The 25,667-nt window shown below is 43.3% G+C and overlaps 2 protein-coding genes across 4 annotated transcripts in view; one reads left to right on the forward strand and one right to left on the reverse strand.

The window, feature by feature from the left end:
• Window positions 1-2,613, forward strand: part of CEP83 (centrosomal protein 83) — a 121,597-nt gene extending 118,984 nt beyond the window's left edge. For all 3 annotated transcript variants that reach the window (XM_081248714.1, XM_081248716.1, XM_081248715.1), the window contains exons 16-17: window positions 467-656; window positions 1,629-2,613. In XM_081248714.1, coding sequence (XP_081104840.1) covers window positions 467-656; window positions 1,629-1,733 — 295 coding nt within the window. In that variant the 3' untranslated portion in view covers window positions 1,734-2,613. The remainder of the gene's footprint in view (window positions 1-466; window positions 657-1,628) is intronic.
• A 137-nt stretch (window positions 2,614-2,750) lies between these two features.
• Window positions 2,751-25,667, reverse strand: part of PLXNC1 (plexin C1) — a 147,834-nt gene continuing 124,917 nt past the window's right edge. The window contains exons 24-31 of the mRNA XM_081248722.1: window positions 17,241-17,295; window positions 14,812-14,843; window positions 14,388-14,495; window positions 13,093-13,256; window positions 11,193-11,340; window positions 7,334-7,474; window positions 7,166-7,240; window positions 2,751-5,971 (exon numbers count right to left, since the gene is read on the reverse strand). Coding sequence (XP_081104848.1) covers window positions 5,867-5,971; window positions 7,166-7,240; window positions 7,334-7,474; window positions 11,193-11,340; window positions 13,093-13,256; window positions 14,388-14,495; window positions 14,812-14,843; window positions 17,241-17,295 — 828 coding nt within the window. The 3' untranslated portion in view covers window positions 2,751-5,866. The remainder of the gene's footprint in view (window positions 5,972-7,165; window positions 7,241-7,333; window positions 7,475-11,192; window positions 11,341-13,092; window positions 13,257-14,387; window positions 14,496-14,811; window positions 14,844-17,240; window positions 17,296-25,667) is intronic.

Raw genomic sequence — 25,667 nt, forward strand, 5'->3', positions numbered from 1 at the left:
GAAGACCCAACACAGCCATAAATAAATAAACAAACAAATAATTCCCTTTTTAAAAAAAAGATTCAACCTGGTATTTTCTCTATTTCAATTTGATTCCTGCAGTAAAATAAGGCACGCTTTTGGTTTAAGGAGTCTCCTTTTAGTTTCAGGATTCATGGGTTGGTGGAGTAAAGTGGAAATGAAAGTAAAAGTATCAAAAGATTTTTAATCTTTGATGAATTGGCAAATAAAACTTTAAAATCAGTTGATAGCCTGCAGGGCCAACAATAACGCATATAATTAAGATGTCATATCATGTTTCTGTTTATCTTTCTAGATAAACCAAATTTTATGTGTATATTATATATAGATAAATCTTATAATTTAGAAATCCTTCTCTTCCAATTAAAATTATGTTGTATGACTCATACCGTTCTTCAGTAGAATGTAACTGTATTAAACAACAGAAACACTTTTTCTTTTTAAGACAAAATGTTCCATTTGAAGAATATACAAGGCTTCAAAAAAGACTAAAGGATATACAGAGAAGACATAATGAATTTCGAAGTTTAATTTTGGGTCCTAACATACCTTCAACAGCATCCATCAATCCTGTTAGCTTTCAGTCACCAACTGTGATTCCAGGCATGGAACTATCCTTTCCTCCTCATATGCAGGTATGAGCATTTATTTTAGGGAAAAAAGATAAATATTTCCATAAGTTTTTACCTGTTTAAATAGTTAAAAACCTAAATCTTTACCAGAAAAATCTGCTGAGAGGCATAGTGGATTTGAGTCTATCCTATCCTTTAGTGATGGTGCTAGGAGTAAAGTCTCCTATTGGGCAATTGAAAGGAAGAAGCTTAACTGATAAGTCTTTGAATAACTGTTGAGTTTGTAGTCACTCATACAATACTAATTACTACCAACATTTACGCAAATGTACTGCACTATGTATTTTCCATACAATATTTAATCCTAATGAAAAATGCTTTGAGGGAAGGTATTAGTATTCCCAATTTGCAGGTGAGGAAGCTGAGTCAGAGAGGTGAAGTGACTTGACTAAGGTCATAGCTAAGTGAGAGTTGAGTTTCATACCTAAATCTAATTCCAAAACCTGAGATGGTTCTACTTTATCAGATCCCTGAGATGTTGATGGAATCAAATTGATTGGATGATTTTCAGAAGATGAACTGTTATTAAGCAATGACATTTTGTAATGTTGTAAGCACTGAAGATTTTTAATGTTGTAAGTCACTGAATTGAATCTCAGACGAAGTGCTTTGTTTATATGATAAACTGCTATTAAACTCTCAACACATTAGAAAGTTGCCATATAAGTACAGCTGGGCCCTACATTACTATTATCTAATTCACTCCCGGTGAATTTTACACCTAGAGAGGAACAGACTTTGGGTTTTTGCTGAAGGCTACAGCCAGAGGCAGGAGAGAAGCAAGGACTAGTTGGTAGTCTAGACCATGCTGGTGTTCTTAGACTGCTAAAATGGTCATCCTTTTGTTGCCAGATGTTGCAGGCCTGAATAAAGGAGGCACTGAGGCCACTGCCTAACGGTTATTTTTCCACCAGTTTTTCTAACAGTCTTTTTTGGTGTGCTTTTTCTTTTTTTTCCTCTTTCTGTGCTTTTAAGGAGGAGCAGCATCAAAGGGAACTCTCTCTACTTCGCAAAAGACTAGAAGAACTAGAAACAACACAAAGAAAACAACTAGAGGAACTTGGATTTCCTGGGGAATGATTTTCTCGGAGAAAAGGCAGATTAAAAGGGATGAAATCAGTGACTCAGCAAGGCTTGAAGTTTTAACGTATGTGGTATTTAGATACTTTATTACTGTTTGCCAAAACACTTGAATGTGCCTCAAGAGAAGGTACCAGTACATGATGTATTGAAGGAACGTCAGGATTTTAGGGTTATACTAATGATAAGTGAAGCACTAAAGCAGATTCAGAGATATTTAGACTATTATTGACAACCCTTTGAGAATGTGAAATAAATGAACAAATAAAAGGAACTCATTAGGGAATCAAGTTTTTAAATTATTAATCTTTCTTTGAATTTTTTGGCATTTTGCCTAAAACATGCCCATCTTGAATTCCCTCTTCCTCCTCTTTGAGATGCTTGGCAATAACAGGGTCAGTGAACATTTTCTGGTTTACTATATATGAGTTATAAACCTCTAGTTTTTGAAAAATGACAATTTTAAAGTTAGTATAAAAAAATAAAAAAGATACCTAGATATATAAAACACTACCTTTTTTAAAAGCTGTGTGCACATAATTTATTAAAGAGCTTAAATATTTTTCTAACTGCATTGTTTTGTGTTTAATTTTGTTTTAACCATACAGTGTAGAAGATCTCACTAATTTTGGCTTCGTTGGGTTAGGATTGATAGAAAATAACAAAGTACAAATAATTAAATCCTGTGGCTGTATAAAACAAGGGCCATTCATTGTAAAACTTGAACCCAGTGGGGTCCCTTTAGAAATATTGCTGGTTTTTAACTTTGCCTCCTACTGTTTTGGTCTAACCAAACTGTTATAAATGTTTTATTTCTGTGTGTCCCTAAGTATGCCATCATTTGCTTTTTTTTTTTTCTTTATAAATTTATTCGTTTTCAGCTGCGCTGGGTCTTCGTTGCTACACGCGGGCTTTCTCTAGTTGCAGGAGCAGGGACTACTGTTCATTGCAGTGCGTGGGCTTCTCGTTGCGGTGGCTTCTCCTGTTGTGGAGCACGGACTCTAGGGGTGCGGGCTTCAGTAGTTGTAGTGCACGGGCTAAGTTGCTCCGCAGCATGTGGGATCTTCCCGGACCAGGGCTCGAACCCATGTTCCCTGCATTGGCAGGTGGATTCTTCACCACTGCGCCACCAGGTAAGTCCCCATTTGCTTTTTTTTTTTTTAATTTTATTTATTTATTTATTTATTTTGGCTGTGTTGGGTCTTCGTTTCTGCGCATGGGCTTTCTCTAGTCGCGGCGAGCGGGGGCCACTCCTCATCGCGGTGCACGGGCCTCTCACTGTCAAGGCATCTCTTGTTGTGGAGCACAAGCTCCAGACGCGCAGGCTCAGTAGTTGTGGCTCACGGGCCTAGTTGCTCTGTGGCATGTGGGATCTTCCCAGACCAGAACCCGTGTCCCCTGCATTGGCAGGCAGATTCTCAACCACTGCGCCACCAGGGAAGCCCCCCACTTGCTTTTTTATGTAATATTTTTAAGGCATTCTGCTAGAATAACTTCACATCAACAGGCGAAGCTCAGGCCTGCCAGACTAAGTGGAATGTTCATTATGCAGAAATCTTCACATTCAAAAGTCCAAGTTAATTGATAGTGGAGGCCAGAAGTGAAATTGCGCAGCCTTAACATCATTTAGAAGAAACTAGATTTACTTGCTATATATTACAGAGCATATACAGTGACACTTTGTTTTTGAAAAATAATTTCCATGGAGCCACTCAGAATTTAAAAATCTATTATAACTAGAAAATTTGAAGGAGGAAAAAGACAAAAACAGTCCACATTTACATCAAAATGTTTATTTTTGGATATAGACATTTAAAACATTCATCTCCAAGAACGGCTTCAATCAGGTATACAATAAGAAATAGACTTTAAATCCCTAATACAGAAAAAGGTAACAGAATTAATTTTTAAATGCTGCTGTAGACACTAGTGTTAGAAAAAGAAAGTTGTTTATAAATGGTTTTGCACCAAAAAAATATGCAAAGAAACTTGAAAATAGACAATGTTTGCCATTTGTTTCTCTGGTTGCTGTTTAATATAGACCCAGTGACTGATTGTCTTCAGCACACATCTAATTTGGCCATTTACTGCATTTGGCTAATGTGATCCAGATAGTGCTTTTCACTGGAGGATTGACAAACACGCTACATACATTAGTGAATCTTCACACCACCTCAGTGAGGTAGGTTAGAAATATTATACAGAAATTGAGGCACAAAGAGGTAAGTGACTTGCCCAAAGTTCCCAGCAGCACAGTCCCTGGAAAAGAAGGTAAGTCTCCACACAGGACTCATGTGCCAGAGAGCTGGACAGGGACACCCTCATGTAGCATTTACTGAATACTTAGATAAAGCTGTAACTGATCCTTCGAGATTTCTTAGCATTTCTGTACCCTAAAGAAGGGAAGTCTTCTGGGCAACTCTCCTACCCTTGGCTCTCAACTCTCCTACTATTCTCTTGTGAACCCCTTCACATCAAGACTGTAGCAGCCTTAGATGGGGACCAGACCTCTCACCTTTATAAGTAATCTATTTGGTAGTATTTTTGAGGTGTGTCCATTGGACAGATAATAGTCAAAAGCGACAGGATTGGGAAGGTGCCTATCAGGGCAATAAATGCTTATTTTCTCTGATCAGTTTGTGAGGTGTCACCTCTCACTCTTTACCAGAGAGTGAGGAGCACAAAGAACTGCATTCATTTAAGACAAACTCACATTTAAATCCTGATATCCCATAGAGTGTTGGTAAATGATTTTAAGGAATGTGTGATCAATGTTTTATTTGCTACTTGAAAAAACTTCTTTCCTCAATCTGGGATTTGGAGCACCAAGGGTCAAGGTGCCACAAGGAAAGTTTGAGAGTTGCCAATTACACTTTTTACTTCTGGTTTAATAGAAGGAAAACACAGTGGTATTAAAGTTGGTCATGAGCAGCAAAAATTCAGGAATAAAAAATCAGCAATAAAAAGACTACAGTATAACTAGATAGGGAATTCTTTTAAAAAAAGGCATGAATAAAACAGGTTTTTTTTTTTTAACTCTTGTGAGGAATACTCTCAAAAAGTACATCGTAAGACTAAGATACCAAGTTGTATACTAATATTTTTCAGGCCATGGGCCTCAAATATATATATTCATATATAATACTCCAGTGTGAACAGCAATTTCATGAAATGTAAAATGTATTTTTTTTAATCACACACAAGTATTTATAACCACAGGGTTCACCAGAAATCTAAAGCAAGGAGATAGTAATATAGAGATGTAGAATTACTCTTCCACAGACAGTTCTGATCGAAGTGTTTAGACAGAAATAAGCTACTGATTTTTTTTTACAATAGCCAACATGTCCACTATCAAATACATTTAATATGAAAAACATAAAATGAAGAAAACGTACAAATTTTAGAGTGTCTGGGTAAAATGCTGTCTCATTTAAAGAAGCCCACTCCCTCTCCTTGCTTTAGAGTTCCTTAGTGAAATGGAGGGGAGTTTGATGGAGTACAGTCGGTGACCACTGAAAAACACGAGCCCTTTCAACAATGTTGCAACACTGTTAGTTTTTGGTTTAAAAACACACACACACTCACAAATGCTAAGTGTACACACTACCAAATTCTGCGGTCAGCTTTTCCAAGAACTACCGGGGAAAGTTTCAATGCTGCAAGTCCTCAGGTTGCCCTAACACCCCTACCTTGTTTCCAGATGACTCATTTCACACTTTGTTTTGATCACTGGCAATGTCCCTTGTCTGCAGAGGTGCAGTGTAGTCACAAGTGCTACACAGCTGTAGTTTTCAAACAAAACCACGTCATATCATTGTGCTTAAGTAGAGACTGTAGTTACAATACTGACCCTTGCTTACTGGCCCTGTATTCTCTGTGAACAAGGAGGCTGTTTGTGACAACCACTCCAACTCTATGTACAGAAGCGCTCCCACAGTACACACACAGGCACAGTGCTTGGTATGCTTTCTCAAAGCTGTGCATGTGCCTTGCTCTCTTAAAAAAGACAGTGCTCAAAGTGGAACCTATGTGCAAACTTAAAAAATTAACGACACAGAGTAGCTTAAGCAGCCATTTTGCTCCTAAGTCGTCTGAAGAACTTTACCAGATTAAGCCAGGCCCCAGAGTGCTTACATCCACTTGCATTTCTTCTTTTCATCAAATAAGACTTTTACATGCAAGAGTTGTTTCTGAGCTTCTTCCAGCCCTCGTTCTCTTTCTAGTTTATTTAGAATCTGTTGACAATTAGAACAGTTATTTTAGATATGGTGGTTTTAGCATTACAATTGTTTTTTTTTTTGCATTCCTGATGCTGTGAGTGGTAAAATCTGTATGAAACAGATGCCAACATTTTCTTCAATCATTTACATACTCACTTTGCAAGTTGTTTTGCTAAGTCATTATCACAGGATCAACAACGCTTAGGTTTAAAATAGAAGCTCACAAGAAATACCAAACTATTTGCTTACAAATATGGGGCCAGAATTTCAAGGCCCTGTTTTATGCATTATGTTACAGCCATTCCAAGCACAGCAAGCATTCCTGGGCAGCCAACATGCAGGCAAGTATTTCTTCTTAAATGCAGCAGGCAGGGGCATCCTGGTCAGAGACGTCTACGTCCCTCCCCTCCCCTCCCCTCCCCTCCTGGGCAGTGTAGTCCCTCCCCTCCCCTCCCCTCCTGGGCAGTGTAGTCCCTCCCTCCTCTCCCCTCCCTTCCCCAGTGCTTCCCTTCTAACCCCTGACCCCTGGAAAGAGGGATGCTTATCATGTTTAAGGAACTCATTGCCTCTACCCTACCTTAGTGCTTCACTTGATCTTCAAGTAGCAAATGGAATTGGTGAGCTATTCTCACCATTGACATGGATAGCCTGTCCCAGCATGACTGAGTGGGGGGAATCAGGGAAGGGGGAATTAACATATTTGGAAACAGCGCATCTGATGACTGTGTCTGTGTGAATTCCCAAAGAAAAAAATCCAGATTAAGGAGGATTCATCATAAAGGAGAATGGTTTACTGAAATAGTTGCTTAAGTTAGAAATATGTCATACTTTAACCACTGCATACAGAACCTAGGCGATTTAACAAGCTTAGCTTTCACTTTAGCAGATTACAACCAAGCATAAGCAGGCCCCTTTTATTAGGACCACTACTTACTCATCAAAGTTAACTATGCCAGTATGGCTATAGGCCCCATTAACTCAAATGTAAATGCCTGGTCCAAAGGCGAGCAGCATAATAAAACTATTAGGGGCAGCAGCCACGTGCAGGGTCTGGCTTGGTGCCAGGATCCCCCACCTCAGACAGGCTTCCTGGCCTCCCTTTCTGGCCATTTGGGTTGCCAGAACTGTCCTGAGACCTACAGAATGCTTTATAGCCAAATTCTGGTGACTGATTCGTATCTATTTTTTTAATGTTATTTAAAATCTTACCTCATCAAAATATTTTACGATGTATTTGTAGATTTCTGTCAAGGCCACTTCTTCATTAAATTCATTTTCATGTTTCTTAAAGAAATAAAGCCTTGTTGAGAGATTCTGAAATGGCTTTTTTTTTTTAAAGAAATATCCAAATACAGTCTTTTTACTTTGTAACAATACCTTAGATTCCTGAGTTAAGAATTCTTCCATCTCTGAAGATGACAATGGAGGCAAATCCCTGATTGCTTTGTAATAAGACTTGACTTCCTCTTTGTAGGTTGGGATATCCTTGGCATAGAGAAGTTTATTAGTTGGTGCTTCCTGAAAAACAACCACCGCCAAAAGAGTTTTTAAAAAACCATGGGGAATTTATAAGAGTACCAGTATAGCTGAACCTCCACCACTGTTAATCTCCTGGTAACAAGGATTCTTCATACAGTAGGCCTTCATAAACGTTGTTGACTGCATGACTGACTGCCATCCAGATAGTTCTGGTGAGTCACTGTTATTTTCAGGCAGATTAAATGCTAATATATTCTGCCTTCCTCTCATAAAAGAACTGAAATTATTTTTGCATGATTTTGAGTTACTGTAACAATGGAACATATTTCAATCATAGTTCATTACTAATAGTTGTAAAAAGCCTGAATTAAAACATTTGCTCTCATCCTCACCCACCAGTGAATTCTGGCATTTATAAAAGGTTTGAGTGTAGGTCTGATTGAGCCCTTTATATAACCATGAACGTGGTAAGTAATTGGCAGTGGCAGATTTTTCTGCTTGTCCCTTCTATTTTATTAGATTATAAAGATTGTCCAGTGTCCTCAGGAAAGAGCATGGTCATTAGTATTGGTGGCTCTGATGTCTCATTTTGCAAAAAGTCCCTGGCAGTTTGAATGTTTTTAAGTAATTTTAACAGTGATATTAAAATTTAAATGAAGATTTGTTTTTTAAAGTTATAATTTTGACAAAATTAACATCTACTGTCAAAGAAAAACTAATAGTCAATCTACGAAAGAAATGGAAAGATGTATTCAGGCCAATCTGAGGATTATGACCCAGGAGATAGCCTCTCAGAAAGCTGTGAGCACTGTTTGGAAGAGGTAAGGGGGGAGGCCTGTATATGTGATTTGAGGGAAGGGGGCTGTGCAGTCAAATGCACATCTTGGTTGAAGTTTACTGCTATTTGTGAGGAATAGATATCTTAGAAATGCACTAAAACCATTAACTAAGTATGGGAAGATTCAAGACACTGAGTTCATAAAATTTTCTCTTGAAAATATCTAACTGAGGGTTAGTTCTGCCAGTCTTCCCAGAGCACAAAAATGCCTCATCCTGATCTTTGCCTTGAATTCCTTTCAGGGTGTATTATATAGGTCAGTGACTGCAGTGGCTAATGACTTGATTCTTATAGAACTGGATGATGGGCATCATTTTTTATTTGACCAATGTTGGGGAGGCATTTCATGACTGGGAATGCTCATCCCCAGGTCAGATGAGGATTTCATTGATAGGCCACTCACTGTGCTATTACTGAATGAGGTAAGCCCCATTAACAGTAGCCAAAAGCCTCTGGACCACCTGTCTTACTAGTCTATTATGGTCCAGGTTCCCTCCTGTTGCTTCTTCCCACATCTAGAATTACACTATTACAATCATTGATATTTGGTCAATCATTTCAAGTCACCTAGTCATCATCATTTTTATTGGAGGCTCAGTCACACATTTGGTAATGCAAGAAACAGTCATCTTGTAAAATAGGCAGAGCATAAGTAATATAGGTAGTAGCATTAATCAGGTCATAAGTATTTAAGCTAAGAGCTTCCATTAGGTGCAGCCCAGTATCTCCCCAGGTCATCTGACCAGTCTGTTCTGCACATTTAAGGAGGGTGGTGGGTCATCGTGACACCTTACAGGATTGAGAAAGGAATGTTATCTTCTAAGGAGTTACACAGCTAGTGACAAAAGAAGAAAAATTGATCTTTATGGTTCAGCAGGTGTTTCTGCCATTGGGGAGGTCTGGTTAATTCATAAAGCAGGTGCACAATGCACGCTAGAAGAGAGGGAGGAGGCCCAAACAAAAATTTGCTTAAATTTTTCTTGTCTAGGAATATGTATTTTTATTGCATCACTCCTCAGGGAAGATAGGTGAGTTAATGATAGGCCATTCAAGCCATCAATACATTTTAAAATGTACTGTGACACTGGCCCTATCTATGGCTTGATGAATCATTCTGAAGGATGCCTAGACTGAGATAATTGCTGAGATTTTTTTTCACCTGTCAAGTTTAAGTAGAACCCAGAACTCATGTGATCATTCATTCAATAAAGATTTATTTAGCCAGGGACTGTGGGTAGGCATTGAATGAAAAACCAACCAGTACCTGCCCTTAAGAAGCTTACAATCTATCAGGGAAGACAAACTTACACAGTGCTTACTAAGATACGAGTAATTCATAGCAGAGTGCAGAGCAAAGAAAAGGACCATAGAGTTAGACATACGATCTTAAACAAGACTTGTAACCTCTCAGAACATCAATTCCTCATCTATAAAATAAGGGTAATAGTACGTACTTTATGGGGTTCTTGTGAGGATTAATTGAAATATGCCAGGAACATAGTAAGTAAGCAATAACAGCCACTTTTTACTATGGATAAATAACCAGTTACCTGTCTTTCCGTGTACTGCATGCTAGGAAGAACTTTATTGGTCAAAAGAAGAAAGCGCATGGGGAATCCATCAGGGGAACAGTCACAGAGTAGGTATGTTTAGACTAATCTGATTCTCCCACAGTTTCTGGTACACATTAGGGGATCATGTTTCTTGAATGAATGAATAAGTAGGATTTTACTAGACAGAGGGGTTATGAGACAGGAAAGGGATGAGCAAAGGGATGTGAGAACAAGCTCATGGTAGGTTTGGGAAAGCTAAAAGCCATAGCATAGAAGGCAGAAGGGTTGGGCAAGAGAACGAGGAGGCCAGAAAAGAGACCTGAAGCCCAGTCAGGAAGGGCCCTGTGGCACCGTGAAGATTGTATCTGGTGGGTAATGGGAAGTATCTGCAATGTTTAGCAGGAGCCTGACAAGATCAGAGTTACGTTTTAGAAAGATAACCTGAGACACAGTGAAAGGGGGATGAGGCAGACAGCAGGGGCCAGGACACCAGTTAGCAGGCAGTTATCCCAGCGGAGAAGGGATGAAGGGATAGGTCAGAGGAGTGAGAAGAAAGGGACAAGTGAGTAGTAACCAGTTGGAGACACAGGTGGGGGGAAGAAGGAGTTGAAGGTAATGCCAAGGATTCCACCTTGAGCGACTGCGCAATGCTAGGAAAAGTCAGAAACAGGCTCGGTTTGCGGTGAGTCTGGATTAGACTAGGAGTGTGAGGCACCTATGACACGTCCCTCACACTTCATTCCAGACACTCTGAACATCCTTCCACCAAAGAGCCACTGCTCAGCATGAAAAGATTTTCTAAACCCGTGAGATACAGATACTGCTCAGCTTAATATATTTTTGAGTACCTGAATAAAGACCAAAACATCTCTTTCAAAGTTTCCTCTATTTTTATCTTTTTTTTTGCCTTTTAGAGCTTTTGTTCAGCAAACCATAGGAAAAACAATATTGATTTGATTGTAAACTGACAAACTAGAGGTATTAGAAATCTCAGGCAAGATTTTCTTCCCCATCAGAAATTGGTTGTATTCAAATACACGCTTTTAGGTATATTCAGATGGAATTAATTTAGGCAAATTTCAATAGTTTCATACTTTGGGTTCATAGTTTATTAGCGCCTGTAGACGATTTTTCTAGGAAACAAAAACAAGGTTTTCACAGGCAGAGTCTGCAGTAGGGTGGAGATAATCTATTTTGGTTTTCACTTAAACTAGATTAAAAGTAGAAATAAATGAGAGATTTTTTTGAAGAAGAGCAAATTTTCAGTGACTGTCAGTGACTTTTTAGCTGGTATGGTTTATTATTTGAATGTTTACGAGGAAGACAGAAATACTTACTTACAGGAAATCCTAAAGCTGGGCCTTACCTTTCCAAGTTGCTGCTCTGTGAGGGAAAACGCGTCCATGAACGCCTGGGCGATCACTGACAAACAGCCATCTATGTGTGGTGTCTTCTTAATGTCAAAGACAAACTGAGGGTTCTTCAGGATATTTACCCAGAAGCGAAGAGGGAGGCTGTTCCAAAAGAGAGAAATCTCTCTTCAAATACAGCCGTTCATATGAGGCAGATGCTCTGTTGATCACAGTTTGTAAACGGGTGTGTTTGTTCTTGTCATTGAAGTATGCAAGTCTGCTTTGCCAAACAGACCAAGCAACAGACGGCAGCGTCACTCAGAACGAGAAAGGGTTAAACTGTTAGAGCTGCTGCAAGAGAGGACTGGGGAGTCGGAAAGCGGCCCTTGACAAGAAGTTTCTCCACAGAAAGTTCCAGACTAGATTAGGTAATGGTTACCAACGAGAACATCTCAGCAGATCTCTAGAACCTGACCTCTAAGTGCCACACCCTGGCCTAAGTCACTGTCATCTCTCACCTAGATTGTTACTCCCCAGTTCCCAACAGTTCATTCTCCCACAGGTACTAGCAATCCTCTGAACTCAGAATCAGGTCCCGTGTCTCCTCTGTGGCTCTCCATCCCTCTCTGGAGAGAACCCCGGCATGATCTAGGCCTGGGCCCTCATCCACTACTCTTCACCGTACTCGCCCCCAACTCCACTGGCCTCGTCGCTCCTCTTCGTCATGCATACCAGGCAGGCTTGTGCCTCAGGACTTGGCTTTTGTCCGTCTTTCTGAAAGGGTCTTGCCCCAGACGGTCTCATGGTTTGTGCCGTCTTTGAAGACCTGATCCAAATGTCATCTCCTGAGGCCTCTGGCCACCCTATCCTGTCTCTATCCGGTTTTCCCCACTCTGTGCACTGCACTAATCGACTTCTAATATACAATTTACCTGTTAAAATGCAAGCGCTGTAAGAACACGGATTTCTGTCTGTTTATTACTTTATCTCCAACACCTACCTAACAAACAGTACTTGGTATACAGTCGGTACTCAGATATTTGCACATGAACTTGGAAGTCATTCAGGGTCCTGTGGCCTAGCTAATTCCCTCCATCATATGGGCTGCTGGGCCTCTCAGTAGCTCTCCTGTCCTGACTAGTGCCCCTGCTATGTTCACAGTGAAATTGTTGCCTGCAGCACCGGAGCTTGGTGTGGGAGAAGCAGTGCCTGGGAAGGAGAGGCTAGAACAAAGGGAGGGAGGGAGCCAGAGTAGAGAGTTAGGATGGACCTGGAGCTTTTAACACTTCTTTAAAATGGTCTAACCCCGATGCTTAGAAGGGCTTGAGGTTGCACTGAGAACTTCTATTACATCATAACTAACTCTCATTCACCTCACGCACAGAGTATCTCAATTAGAGGTAATGAGCTACGTTTCTTTACTGAGGAGAAATTTTAATTTGGATGCCTTGCGTCAGCTTAAGGTAAAGTATTAAAAAACAAAACAAAATACAACCCTTTGACTAATTCTCATGGCATTTGATCAAATAAAAGGAGAAATTTCTATACAAAATAGACAGCTTGGAAACCGCAAAGAGTAATTCTCTGAGGGACAAATTTAAGAGTCCTCTCTAATGGGAAACTGTATGATCAAACCACAAAATATTAATTTCTCATCTTTTACTGGTCAAGCTAAACTTGTTTAAAGATAATACAGTTTATTTTCTTTGTCCTAAATACTAGGAGTCTCAGCACAGGAACGCTTTTGTTTATTGTTTAAAAATAGTAAAAGCAAGAAACTGCTTTGACCTGATAGCTTACCAAGCCCAAAACCTCTACGATAGGGATACATGAACCCTTCTGTAACCAGCCATGCCCTTCGTTTAGTTAAGATTCTGACCCAGGTTCTTGAAATCACCTACTGTTTGTTCCCACCTGTTTGTTTTCCAAATATGTACAACATCAGGATCTGTGATTTTTTTGCTTTCAGCCTGGGCATCCAAAAAGTCAAAAAAGTATTTTATAGCAAACGGGGCTCTGCTGTTGGGTAAACTCCAAATACTTCTAAAAAGTTTTTCGAGCACAGAGTGAATTGCCACCTGAAAGACAGAGCACATCAGACTTGGAAGATTAAAAAAATAGGGTGGTGGTTTTGAAAACATGATGAAAAATAAAATCTAAGTTACAAAACAGAGAAAAACAAGCTGAAGACAAAGTACGTAAAATCGTCAAATGAGGCCAACACTCACAGTATTAGACAAAGGTCCTGAAAATCCACGCCCAGGTTTAGATCTGCTTCATAAGCTTCTTGCTGATAACACTGTTTAGTCAACAGGGAGGCTATCTTAGACATCTCTAGCAGTTGAAATGTAAGTTGGAGGTCTGTATACATAAACCAAGAAGCCCCAGACGTTCAGCCTAGAAAAACTCAAGTGATAGTGCTCGGTTCCCAGAACTTTTCCTGTTGCATGTATTTCCATCATAGGGTTTTATTGTGTACTTTCCAAAGCATTTGAGTGTTTTACTAAAACCAAATAGGCAGAGCTCTGTGGGACAGATGAGAAAATCAAGAGGCTCTGGCTGTCCTCTACCCACTAAACAAATCTAAGCTCCAAGCAGATGCTCAGCTGTAATCTGAAGAAGCATGCCCATCAGAAGACTAGGGCCAGGTGTAGATAATAGCATTTACATTGCTGGTCATTTCAGAAAAGAAAAAAAAAAGCATCACCACAGACTTCCATTAATCCCACTAAAAGCCAGATGAAGTAAAATTTGCTCCCAATTTGGTATTCCATGGGCTTTCATATCTGACACTTTTATATGTGAACAGAATTCTTAATTTTAAAATGACCTCCCCCCCTCTTCATTTTATTTGCAATTCAAAGAGGGAGTTTTATTGCTCACCTAAAATAACAAGTAAACAAAAAGGAATAATTATGCTGTCCACCTAAAAATATAACAATAGTGCAATGGTGGGTAAAGGGACTGGGAACAATATTAAATCCCTGACTGAAGATGTTATGGTGGAAATTTGTAAAGTGCTTTATCTTTGCAGTTTGTAAAAACAGAAGACGAAGGGGGTGGGAAGCGTTTACAATTTAAACTTTCATTTCGCTTTGCTAGGAGGCACAAGGGATTTGTAGCATTTTCACACTTCAGTGGAAATTAAGTCAAACACATCATACACCCCCAAGGTAGCCGTAAAAGCGCTCCCAGAACAGTAAGTTTACCTTGGTCGACAGCAGCTTTGTCAGATACATTTCTTTTACTTTGAACTTGTGCTTCCCTCGATGTCTCTTTCCCTGCACATCTTGGAATGCTTCCGAATCTGGTAAAATCTAAAGGGAAGACAGAGTAGAAGAAGCGTTACCCAAGGAGACCGTTCGTGCTGCAGAAGGCATCCGCTTCAGCAGGAGCGCAAGAAAGCCTGAACTCGGGGCTTCCCTGGTGGCACAGTGGTTGGGAGTCCGCCTGCCGATGCGGGGGACACGGGTTCGTGCCCCGGTCTGGGGGGATCCCACATGCCGCGGAGCGGCTGGGCCTGTGGCCGCTGGGCCTGCGCGTCCGGAGCCTGTGCTCCGCAACGGTAGAGGCCGCAACAGTGAGAGGCCCGCGTACTGCAAAAAAAAAAAAAAAAAAAAAGCCTGAACTCACCAAATGGCAGTGGTCTTCTGAGTATTCCACATCTGAACGCCACAGAAAGAGGGAGAGAAACAGTCCATTAAAACAACAGCCACAGTAACTGGCCTTCTCATAAGATGCCCCATTTGTGCTATAAACAGAAGAGGTTACTTGAGCCCTCCTACTTGAGCTCTTCATAGCTACACTTCCCCCCCTTGCTGGGTCTTAAGACCTTAAGAACAGTATGAAGACAGGATGGGCCAGGGACTGGAGTGGGAAGCAGGTTCCCTATCCCTGGAACAGAGGCTGACCGATCACTTGAGAGTGGGGTAGGAGAGGTTCAGGTCAGCTAGAGCTGGGGCACCTACTGTGTGCCAAGGGCTACTAGGCAAACAGCAATGAATAAGACAGACCTAGCTCTCACCTAGTGGAACTCACATCCTAGCCAATGAGAGAGACTTACTAATTACACAATTAATTATTTAATTAATATCCTTGTGATAAGGACTGTGGAGAAGAATTATATGCTAGGAAAGTATCTAACAAGAGACGAAGCTAGCCTGGGAGGTTCTCTGAGGAAGGGGTGTCGGGACTGAACCTAAATGAATGGATAATGAGCCAGGCCAGTGGGGGAGGGGAACGGGTACAAAGGCCCTGCGGTGGGAAGGAAGGCGACCCCTTCTAGGATCTGAGAGAAGGACAGCACAGCGGAGGTCGCAGAGCAGGTGGGAGAGCAGCACAGAGTGAGGACGGTCTGGGAAGAGACGAGGTTGTGAAGGGAGTGGCAACTGCAGGGAAGGGAAGGATTAAAGCACTTGGTGTTTTGAAGATGAGAGCGACTAGAATACCTTGAAACGCTTGTGGAAAAATACAGTAGCGGGGGACGGAAAGCAAGTGCAGGTGAGAGGAGAGATCACCGGTGCTGTGGGAATGCTCAGAAGGTCGGAAAGCATGGTGGGATCCACAGCCCAGGTGAGAGACGGGCCTTGCTGGGAGGACGGGCAGCCCTGGAATGTCAGGGGAGCCAGGAGGAGGGAATGGCAGAGGCAGGGAGGGAGGGTTCGTGCCCGTTGTTGAGGGAATTCCGATTTCTGTTTTTCTCTGTGAAGCACTGGGTGAAGTCATCTGCTGATAGTCAGGGGAGCAGGGCGGGTCAGAGCTTCGAGGAGAGAAGGTGGGACTCTCGGTTGCCTCGAGAAGCAGAAGCACGGGGGGAACAGGCTATGTGGAAGGTCCTGGTCAAGACGGGGATTTACTGTGCCTCCAACTGTGCTGTCATGGGCCTTTCCCCTGTGGCTGCCCGGCTGTAGGGTCAGGAAAGGTGAGAAGGATTCATCCAGGGCTGGGCTGGGACTGTCACACAGTGGGTGGTGAAAGACAGAAGGGCAAGGGTTTGGAGGGTGATCCAGTGTCCACTGGATTGGACAGGGAGGAAGCAGAGGTGGTGCTGACTGCCTCGAAGTCCCACGAAGTGATCCAAATGCAAGATCTCCAAATAACAAGCTCTCAAAAAACCAGTCAAAGCCTAAAATACACAGCTCTCGCACTTACTACAGCACAAGGACACCAATCCCCCTAGACCGGAAGGATAGCCGCCCTCTGCAAGGTGGTTTCTCACTATAGCCTGACGTAATGATGGATGGGGGAATGCGGGGTGGGCAGGGTTCCCCACGGGGTGTCCTACAACCCACCAACCTATCCTATTTAATTGGGAGCCCCGCATTCTTCGTTTGCACTCACCAGGTGTTGGGACCTACCAGGCTGCTCCTAGCACTGAATCCAGGAATCAGAAAGCCCCACCTCCAGCTGTGTGTGTGAACAGGTCCTGTTGGTGAGGCCCACAACCTTTCTGGGGGCTGAAGACTGACTGTCTTGGCATGGATGTAATTTCTCTGGAGACAAACCTGGAACCTGGACCTAGGGATTTCCTCAAGGCACTGTCACAGTGTTTTCCTGCCCCGAGGCTGACGGGGAGGTAGAAGAGAGTTTAGAGACTGGCCTAGTAACTTTTCCACAAAGCTCCCTCTGTAGTTGGTCTGTCACTAGGAGATTTGGGCTAAGTGAATTATCTCGTTTGTTCAGAGCTTCCAGGGCTGTGTGATAATCTGCAGGCTTCCCTCAGCTTGCCAGGGGATCCCCTCGGTTAGCCCCCATCCTACTGAGGAGTTGGAAAAAAGTTACAATGGCTAAGATTCTGCCCTGAGCTTAGGGTGGTTCATGACAGCAACTTCCTCAGTGTCGGGCAGCCGAGGCAACCACTGTTCACAGTTTCCTGTCCCCCTCTGTGCAGGGTTCACATTCTTAGGATCAGAAACAGATCGAAAGGGCTTTCCTCCACTCTCTCAGAGAACCACCTGGCAACAACTCAACCTCATCTTTGTGACAGTACATCCGAGAGAGGCAAAAAGTGGTACTTTATAAAGTGGGGTGAGAACAAAGGTTAACAGGATTATGTCTGTTACCTGAAGTAAAATTTGCTATCTTCTTAAAAACTTTTATAGTGGATCCATTTGATATCTGAAAGCAAAGGTAAAAAATAGATGAGTTTTCAAAATTTCATGTATTTCTCAACTTTACCCAGGAATTAGATGGCTGGGTGGATCTTATATTCTCTCACTTATTCAATCAAATATTTATTAAGAATTCCTATGTTCTGGGCACTGGAGGCTGGGGCTATAATCATGAGCAAGACACTGTCTCTGCCCTCAAAGAGTCTGCGATCCTGTGAAGGTGGCAGACCAAGGCCGTGAGATGCAGGGAGGCAAGTGCTCAAAGGATGCTGTGGGGCCAATAGGAGGTGGGCCAGCCCTGGACCAGGGGAGGACCCAGCTGTGCTGGGAGGCGCCTCAGCTTCTAGGGGGCAGGAGATGTTTGGGCCATTTTCATTTTGGGGGTTACTACTGTATTTAGAAATACTGAAACAAGTTTTCAAAAACTAACCTATAAACTGGTGACAGAGAAGTTTCACATCTAGGTATACACCTGTACATATCCTGAGATAAACTTTGTAAACACCCCGTACTGGAAATAACCATCAACATAGAATGAATAAATAATTTGGGTATATTCGTAAAACAGGCTATGATAAAACAATGAAAGTGAGCAAATTACTGCTACATGCCACATGCACAAACCTCACAGTGATGAATGGTGAGCCAAAGAAGCCTGACAGAATGGAATGCATACCGTGGGATTCCATTCACATTTAGCTAAAACAGTCGAAACTATGATTTAACTGTTTGGAGAAGAGAAGGGGGGTGGTGATTAGGAACGTCCAGGAGGGAGCTTCTGTGGTGCCCACAGTGCTCTATTTCTTGATCTGAGTGGAAGTTATAAGATAGGCTCACTTTATGATAATTCATCCAGTAGTACACTTACAATTTGTTTTCTTTTCTGCAGGTATTTCTTATTTTTTAAAAGAAGCTTGTACAAATCATAAAGTTGCATATACTTTTAAAGAAAAACTTTAAAATTGAAACATGACTTACAGGAAAGTGCTAATAGTAAGTGTACAGCTCAAGAATGTTCAACTTAAGTACATACTGTATAACCACCGCCCACATCAAGATATACAATTATATTTCAAGGTCCCAAGAAGTGCCCCTATTATGCTTCTCCATCAATAACCACCCCATCTTCATCCAGGGGTAATCACTTTTCTGACTTCCATTGCCATTGATTAGTTTTATCTGTTCTTGAACTTTATGTAAATGGAATCATTCAGCATAGGGTCCATATAAGGTCTACAATGTTTATCTGTGTTGTTGCAGCTACCAGTAGCTCATCCTTTTTAAATTACTATTTTTCGGGGCTTCCCTGGTGGCGCAGTGGTTAAGAATCCGCCTGCCAATGCAGGGGACATGCGTTTGAGCCCTGGTCTGGGAAGATCCCACATGCCTTGCGTCCACTAGAGAAAGCCCACCCAACGCAGCCAAAAAAAATAATAAATAAATAAAATAAATAAATTACTATTTTTCTATTGAATGAGTACACTACAAAAAATTGCCATACAATAAAAGGAAAGAAGTATTGACACGTGCTACAACATGAATGGACCTCAAAAACATCGCTAAGTGAAAGAAACCTGTCACAAAAGATCCAATTTTGTACAATCCCATTTATATAATTTGTCCAGAATAGGCAAACTTATACAAACAGAAGGTAGATTACTAGTTGCCTAAAACAGGAGTTGCAAGAATAAGGAATGACTCTTAATGAGTTCAAGGTTTGTATCTGAGGTGATGAACATGTTCTAAAATTAGACTGTGGTGATGACTGCACAACTCCACAAATGTTCCAAGAACCACTGAATTGTACACTTTGAAAAGGTGACCTTTATGGTATATAAATTATATCTCAACACAGCTGCTAAAAAATTGCCACAGATTTTAAATGTACACATTTGACAAATAAATGCTTTTACCGCACTGACACACAATTTCAACACCAATGTATAGCCTCTTTTGGAGATAAGGTCAAGGGTTCTCATCTGAGGCTTTTTGGGACCGTGGAAGCCAGGGCCCAGTGGCCTTTTGTGCACCCCTTCCCCACACCCAACCAGGGGAAGACGGCCTCTTCAGGCCAAGGGGGACTAGATGCTGAGAGACAAGAGAGCAGGCCTCGCTTCCTGGGAGGAGTACACTGTTTTGAGGGCCTGGTCCACAAAAATGTAAGACAGATGGGCCATAAGAGGCAGGTCAGGGATACACACATCTTCACCTTCATTCTGGGATGTGGCTGAAAGATTAACCCTGTCATTTCTGAAGATCAGCTAAATGATTTTTCCCTGCACTTGAAAGCACGAAGGTTGCTCTGAATTCTAATATTAATTTGGACCTGGCCTCCCTCCGTTTGGAAAAAAGTAGAAACTTAGAATTTCTCTTCTGGCCTGCAGCACACTGGTTATCAGAATGTACACACCTGCTCAGCAAACACCAAAGGATTAAAGCCTAATCTCTTGCAGGTTGTCCCCAAAGAGGAAGGAACACGGGCGCGCGCGCGCGAGAGCCAGCCCTAGAGGGGGCCCCTGAGCACAGGGTCCAGCCAGCCGTGTCCAGCCAGCCACTAAGTGTAGGCCCGAGGCCTCCAACTCCTGGTGTTCAGGACATCTTGTAGGGAGGGGGCTCTGGGCAGGGGCCCTCTGGCCTCTGCAAAGTGTCTCGAGCACGGATTCTAAACTCTTACTGAGCTCCTGGACTCTGCCATTACTACCAAACCTTCTCTCCTCTCCCTGTGAGCCATTCACTGAGCGACCCTGTTGGCTGATTTTTCAGTTCTCCTCCATATTTGATGCAATTAAAGTAAAGGCTCTGTGCGGGCACCCCCTTAAGCAATACTCAGACGCTGAGTTTATGAGAATGTTTGAACACAGTTACAGAAATCCCCCCCATGAGGAGCTCGATACGCTCTGTTTCTAAGCCAATAAATACCTTTTTAAAAAAGGAAGCTGGTGATTCCTTCTGGGTAATTATCAAAGAATGAATCCCAAATGGGTCCCGATGAGAGCTGAGCCAATACTCGGCTCCTGTCAGATGCTTTGCTTCTCCAAAAGCAAGCACCCTTGCTCTACAGTCCCAAACACCACGGATGGGCCTTCCGATGAGGAGCGCAGCCAAAAGTCCCAACGTCTTTTCAAGAGCTGGCAACGACTCGCCGCTGGCGCAGTGCTCAGGCATTAAGACTGCGCAGACGCAGCTTATACCGGGGAAATTTTACTCTGAAATTATCTCCTGAGAGCAAGTGTAAAAGCATTTTATTAGCGGATGAGTTGTGTGTGTGTTTGAGCGTGTATGTGTGCAAGTGTATTTCTAACTTTCACAGCTGCTCTAGGGCTGGAACATTTTTCCCCCACTTAACCTTGTAAAGACAGAAAACTAGTTTATTTACAGATGTGTGTGTGGGGAAAGGTTTCCATTTTCTGTTTTGCACAAAAGTCAGGTGCTGCTCAGTTAAGGACAGAAATGCCTTCTTGAAAAGTGCCACAGAATCCCAAGTGTTACAACTATGATGCTGTTTGTTCCATTTGAGGAGCTCCAAATGCTTTCCTAAGAGTGGATCATTAATCCTCCCGTACTCCCGTGACGCAGGGAGCGTCCTCTTGGCCCCTACTTTAAGAATGAAAACCAAATTAAATCAACGAAAGATTAATGTCACTAGATGGATCTGTGGCAGGAATGTTTCTCCAGCCCAGAGCAGAACTGGTACACAAGGCAATTTCAAATTAAATTCCTTCCAGTCTCACGGTGCTCCAAGATTCAAAATGACAATGAGGCCATACCCCTCCAATGATGGCTGGCCCGTGTTGGAAAGAAGTGGAGAGGACTGCAGACTTTTCCACCATCAGAATTAGGAGTTTTGACCACAAAGGGAGAGATGGACCCATGTCATCAATTTAAAGTTGCTCCTGAAATAAACAGAAGCTATGGACTTCCTTGGGGGCACAGTGGTTAAGAATCCGCCTGCCAATGCAGGGGACATGGGTTCGATCCCTGGTCCGGGAAGATCCCACATGCTGCGGAGCACCTAAGCCCGTGCGCCACAACAACTGAGCCTGCGTGCCACAACTACTGAAGCCCGCGCACCTAGAGCCTGTGTTCTACAACAAGAGAAGCCACCGTAGTCAGAAGCCTGCGCACTGCAACGAAGAGTAGCCCCCGCTCACCGCAACTAGAGAAAGCCCGCGTGCAGGGACAAAGTCCCAACGCAGCCAAAAATAAAAATAAATTTATTAAAAACAAACAGAAGCTACATATCCTCCAAACCATTTGCAAGTAAAGGCGGGATTTCTTTGTGGTAAAATACTATCTTTATGCCACAAGTTGAAGATTATGCCATAAAAACAGATTTTCTAGAAATGTAAGGTTGAACTTATACTTAACCTGATGAAGCTGCCATTTTTGTAAGTAAAAAATGGTCAAACATTGGCAATTTCAAATGATTGAGCCCAAGAGGAAAGCTGGAACTTTAGCCTAAGAATTTTATGGAAAATTATGAATAGGGTCTGAAATACCATGATACTTTTTCCTTAAGTCTAAAAACACAATAGTCAATACAAAACACCATGTGGAAACCCTTACTGGTACCTCTCATTCCTAAAATGGTATTTTGTGAAAACAGAATCCTATTCAACTAGCGTTGTCCCAGCAACCACTCATCAATACTGCTCTCCCCGCCTTCCCCTTAGCTCTTCTCACTGACACCCCAGGCTGGAGGCAGATGAAAAAGGAATCTATTTTTGTCCTCAGGGCCAGAGGGATAACCTTGCTCAGTCCTTCAAGAAAGGAGGCTCAGTGCTCATCGGACTGTTTGGAAGGGGCCCATCAGAACATTCTCAACAGACACATCAAATCACCCAGGATGTTCCTGACATCCCGGACAGAGCTCTGAAGGATTCTTGAAACTAGTGAAAATGACAATACAGCTCTTGCTTCTCTCTCGCATGCCTGGAATTAGCCTTGGGCCAGAAGCAAACACCCTTTGAGGACTGCTGGAACCCTGAGCTGGTCTCAGGGAGGGAGCTTGGCCTCCACCAGTGTGCAGGCGATTGGGAACCTAAGCTCCCCAGGCTTTTTTTGGGCTGGAGCTGACAAGCTCTTGGATGCCTGGAAGAGGCCTCCCTTCTGAAAGAAGTTAACTACGGTCGTCTTCAAGGAATGTTGGCCTTCAAGGATGTCAGAGTAGGATGAGAAGGAAGCATTCTGATAAACTCACAGACGTGAGATTCATCGTAAGATCTGAAGAGAGGTTGCCCTTTTAATTTTGACATCACAGAAGGTAACTACCAGAATTTCTCATAAGCTCTCCAGCCAGGCTGCTTCAGAGGCTAGAAGCACAAGCTGCAAGCCTGGCTCTGAGCAAGGTTATCCCTCTGGCCCTGAGCAGAGCCATGGTCTCTGTGCAATTCCTTTTTCATCTACTTCCAGCCTCGGGCCGTCACTGAGGAGAGCATGGGAGCATGGCCAAGTTTCTCAGCCTCCTTGGGCCTCAGAATGGGAATAATGACAGTGTCTACCTCACTGGGCTATACAGAGGACTAAAGGACTTACTCTTTGTAAAAGCCTCTAGAACAGTGCCCAGTATACAGGAAGCACTCCATGTGTCTAGTAAGTAAGAATCTGAAGTCATTCATGCTGTAAGAGACCTTTAGAGACAGTCCAAGCCCCTTAGAGTCACAGATGAGACACCTGACCTGAAGGACCACTGACTTTACGCAAGCAGACCCTTTGGAACATTCCCATGAGCTTTAAATGTCATGTGAATGACAACTTTGGCGTTAGCAGTGACCACTTGGGCACTGGTACGCTCCCGTTAGGAGGAACACATTCTTCAATGACACGGTGGTTAAACGTATTTTCTGCCCTCAAAACCTCACAGCTCAGAACGAGAGTTGTGATCTGTAGAGAACACTTCCTGCCGGACACAACACCTGTCCCGCACACTTGATGCTACCCACCGCTGCGTGAGGGTGCAATAACATGGTCCAGCAAGAGGGCACACGGCGGGGCAGGTGCAGAAAGCCTGGACTGGGAGAAGCCACCCTGCTTCAGTCACGTCGGGCAAGCATCCCCACACCCGCTATACACTCACACAGACACACACAACTGATCTCGTCAGCTCCAGAGCACAGCACAGTCCCCTTCACAGGGAACACACACACAGAGGTGGCCAGTTAAGGAAGCACTAGGGTGGAGTTCTTTATAGTGGAGAAAACGCCTCTGGCTTCACGTGTTTGTAAAGGCATCGGCTTTACCCCTTGTCTGCACAGGATGGAACGAGACTGGAGCAGCAATGTGTCCTCTTCCATGCTCATCTGGTAGAGAATGAGGGTAATAAAAGCACCTTCATCACAGGTTGTGTCAACGTGAATCACGCTTATGCACACGACAAGTGCTGGGTACCAGCTGCCACTGTCATCATTGTGGAGAGCAATTGTGCCGATGCCCAGGGTTGGCAAGGATGCCATCCTGCTGGTGACAGGGCATTGCTGGCAATTTGGGACTCTGAAGGCAATCTGGTCCATGAGATTGGACCAGCTATGTTTTTGCTGTGGCTTCAGATCCCCTCTAGAAACCTGTTCTTCAAATATACAGACAGTAAATCATTCAGAGGACACCAGCTACACTCTATTTGCCCTAAGGACAGAAGAAGGCAAGAAGAGAGAGGCTCACACTCCAGCAGAGGGGACTCTGTTTAGACAGTAGGAGGAACTGGCCGTCACTAAAGATTAACTTTAAAACCTAACTAATTTGGGCTAATTGGAGGGAGGTGAGTCTTAATCACTTAAAACTCTGAGTTAGACCCTATTTTTAACTGAAATATAGTTTTTCACTTTCAAGCACCTACAGTGACTCAAACTAGAGCGCTTTAGTAAATGAATAAGAGGGATAATTAGCATCCTGTCTCTTTGGAGGGAAATGTAAGTGTTTGAGGAGAAAATTTTTCTTTAATGAAAAAAGGCCAAAAGCGAGCTTCAGCTCAGCCCTGTCAAATTACTCCAAATTTTGATTGTGCAGGGGTGCTGCCAAATGGAGAATAGATTTAGGCGGCTGAGGGTGGTGCTGGATGCTTTTATTCAAGCAGTCTTTGAAAACCAGGGCATTTGAGATGGTCCAGGCACAGAGAGCACGGGGCCGATGACCTCCCCAGTTTCCTTCAAGCTCTCTGCGCTTATTTGCCTTATGGCTTAGCTTTTTAAACACTAGGAGAATCCTTTAAGCCCTGTGTCCCAGTCTTGTCATTTATTACCACCATGTGGCAATGCTAGGGTATGAGGCCAATAAATCATTTGGATGGGAAGTGACTACAGGCCGGATTAATTTCATTATCATCCCTAAGCAGATAGGTGTCTAGTGCAGCCGATGTCTCCAGTGAAGACTGATGTCCTATCTCTCCTGACAGTCTTCCCCTTGCCTTGCAGACGGCGGTGGTGGTTCTTTGTTTTCCCTGCTGGAGTGTCTTGGCTTGCCTTTTCCTATTAATGCCAGTGAGTGGCCACACCCCCTTCCTTTGGGGCCCACCCCATGCCACACAGTTGCCAGGGGACGCTGAGAAGCCTGACCAGGGTGGTCCAGCCCTCCCTGCACAGCTGAGCAAGGCCAGCACATTAGTCAAGATGCGAAAGGAGGGCATCTGTGGCTGTGTTTCTGCCAGGCTTGCCAAGACAAGCTCGCTACCCAGATACAGGGAGAGGAGGAGACTGCGGCCGGCTGCAGCTCTGAACTTCAGACTGATGCCATAATAAGCCCCCTCTCCTAGGCACTTCCACCTCTGACTCCTTCCATCCCTTATATTTCCTCTGGGGCACTGCTTCTCCAAATGTGGCCCAGTGACAGGAATACATACTTTCAGAAAGTTCCCTGGGGATTTTTATAAACTCCAAAGGCTAAACTCTACAGCTCTTGGCAAGATGATCCCAAGGTTGGAAAGTCTAAGCTGCAGAAGGGTGAGCACAGGAGCAAGTTGTTAATCTGCCACGTTCTCTGCTTGGTGCCCTCCAGCAAAGGCTGCAGGGGCAGCACCCACCCACGGGGCACCCAAAGCAACTCTTTCCAAACCGGCTCTGAGACCCATTCAGCCAAAGAGCCCAAGGCTGTGGTGCCCTCTGTTCCTGGCTGCCGTCCAGGAAGCTCTGCTCAAGGAAAAGTCTCAGCTTCTTTCTGGGTGAGGGGAAAGCCTGGCAGGCCCCAAACACCTTCTTGGTGCAGACACATCTCCCTGGGACTTACAGCCATGAAAGGTGGGGCGCCTACTCTCCAAGGGGCCTGGGAAGCCACTCCCCTGTCTTCTCCATCTCCGCAAGAGCACCTGTGCATCTGCCCAGCCAGCCCCGTGCCTTCCTGACCCCTCCCCTGCCCGCAAGTCTCTCTCCCAGCCACACAGCTCACGGTGTC

Source organism: Mesoplodon bidens, assembly GCF_964165515.1.
Source record: "Mesoplodon bidens genome assembly, chromosome: 11".
NCBI lineage: Eukaryota > Metazoa > Chordata > Mammalia > Artiodactyla > Ziphiidae > Mesoplodon > Mesoplodon bidens.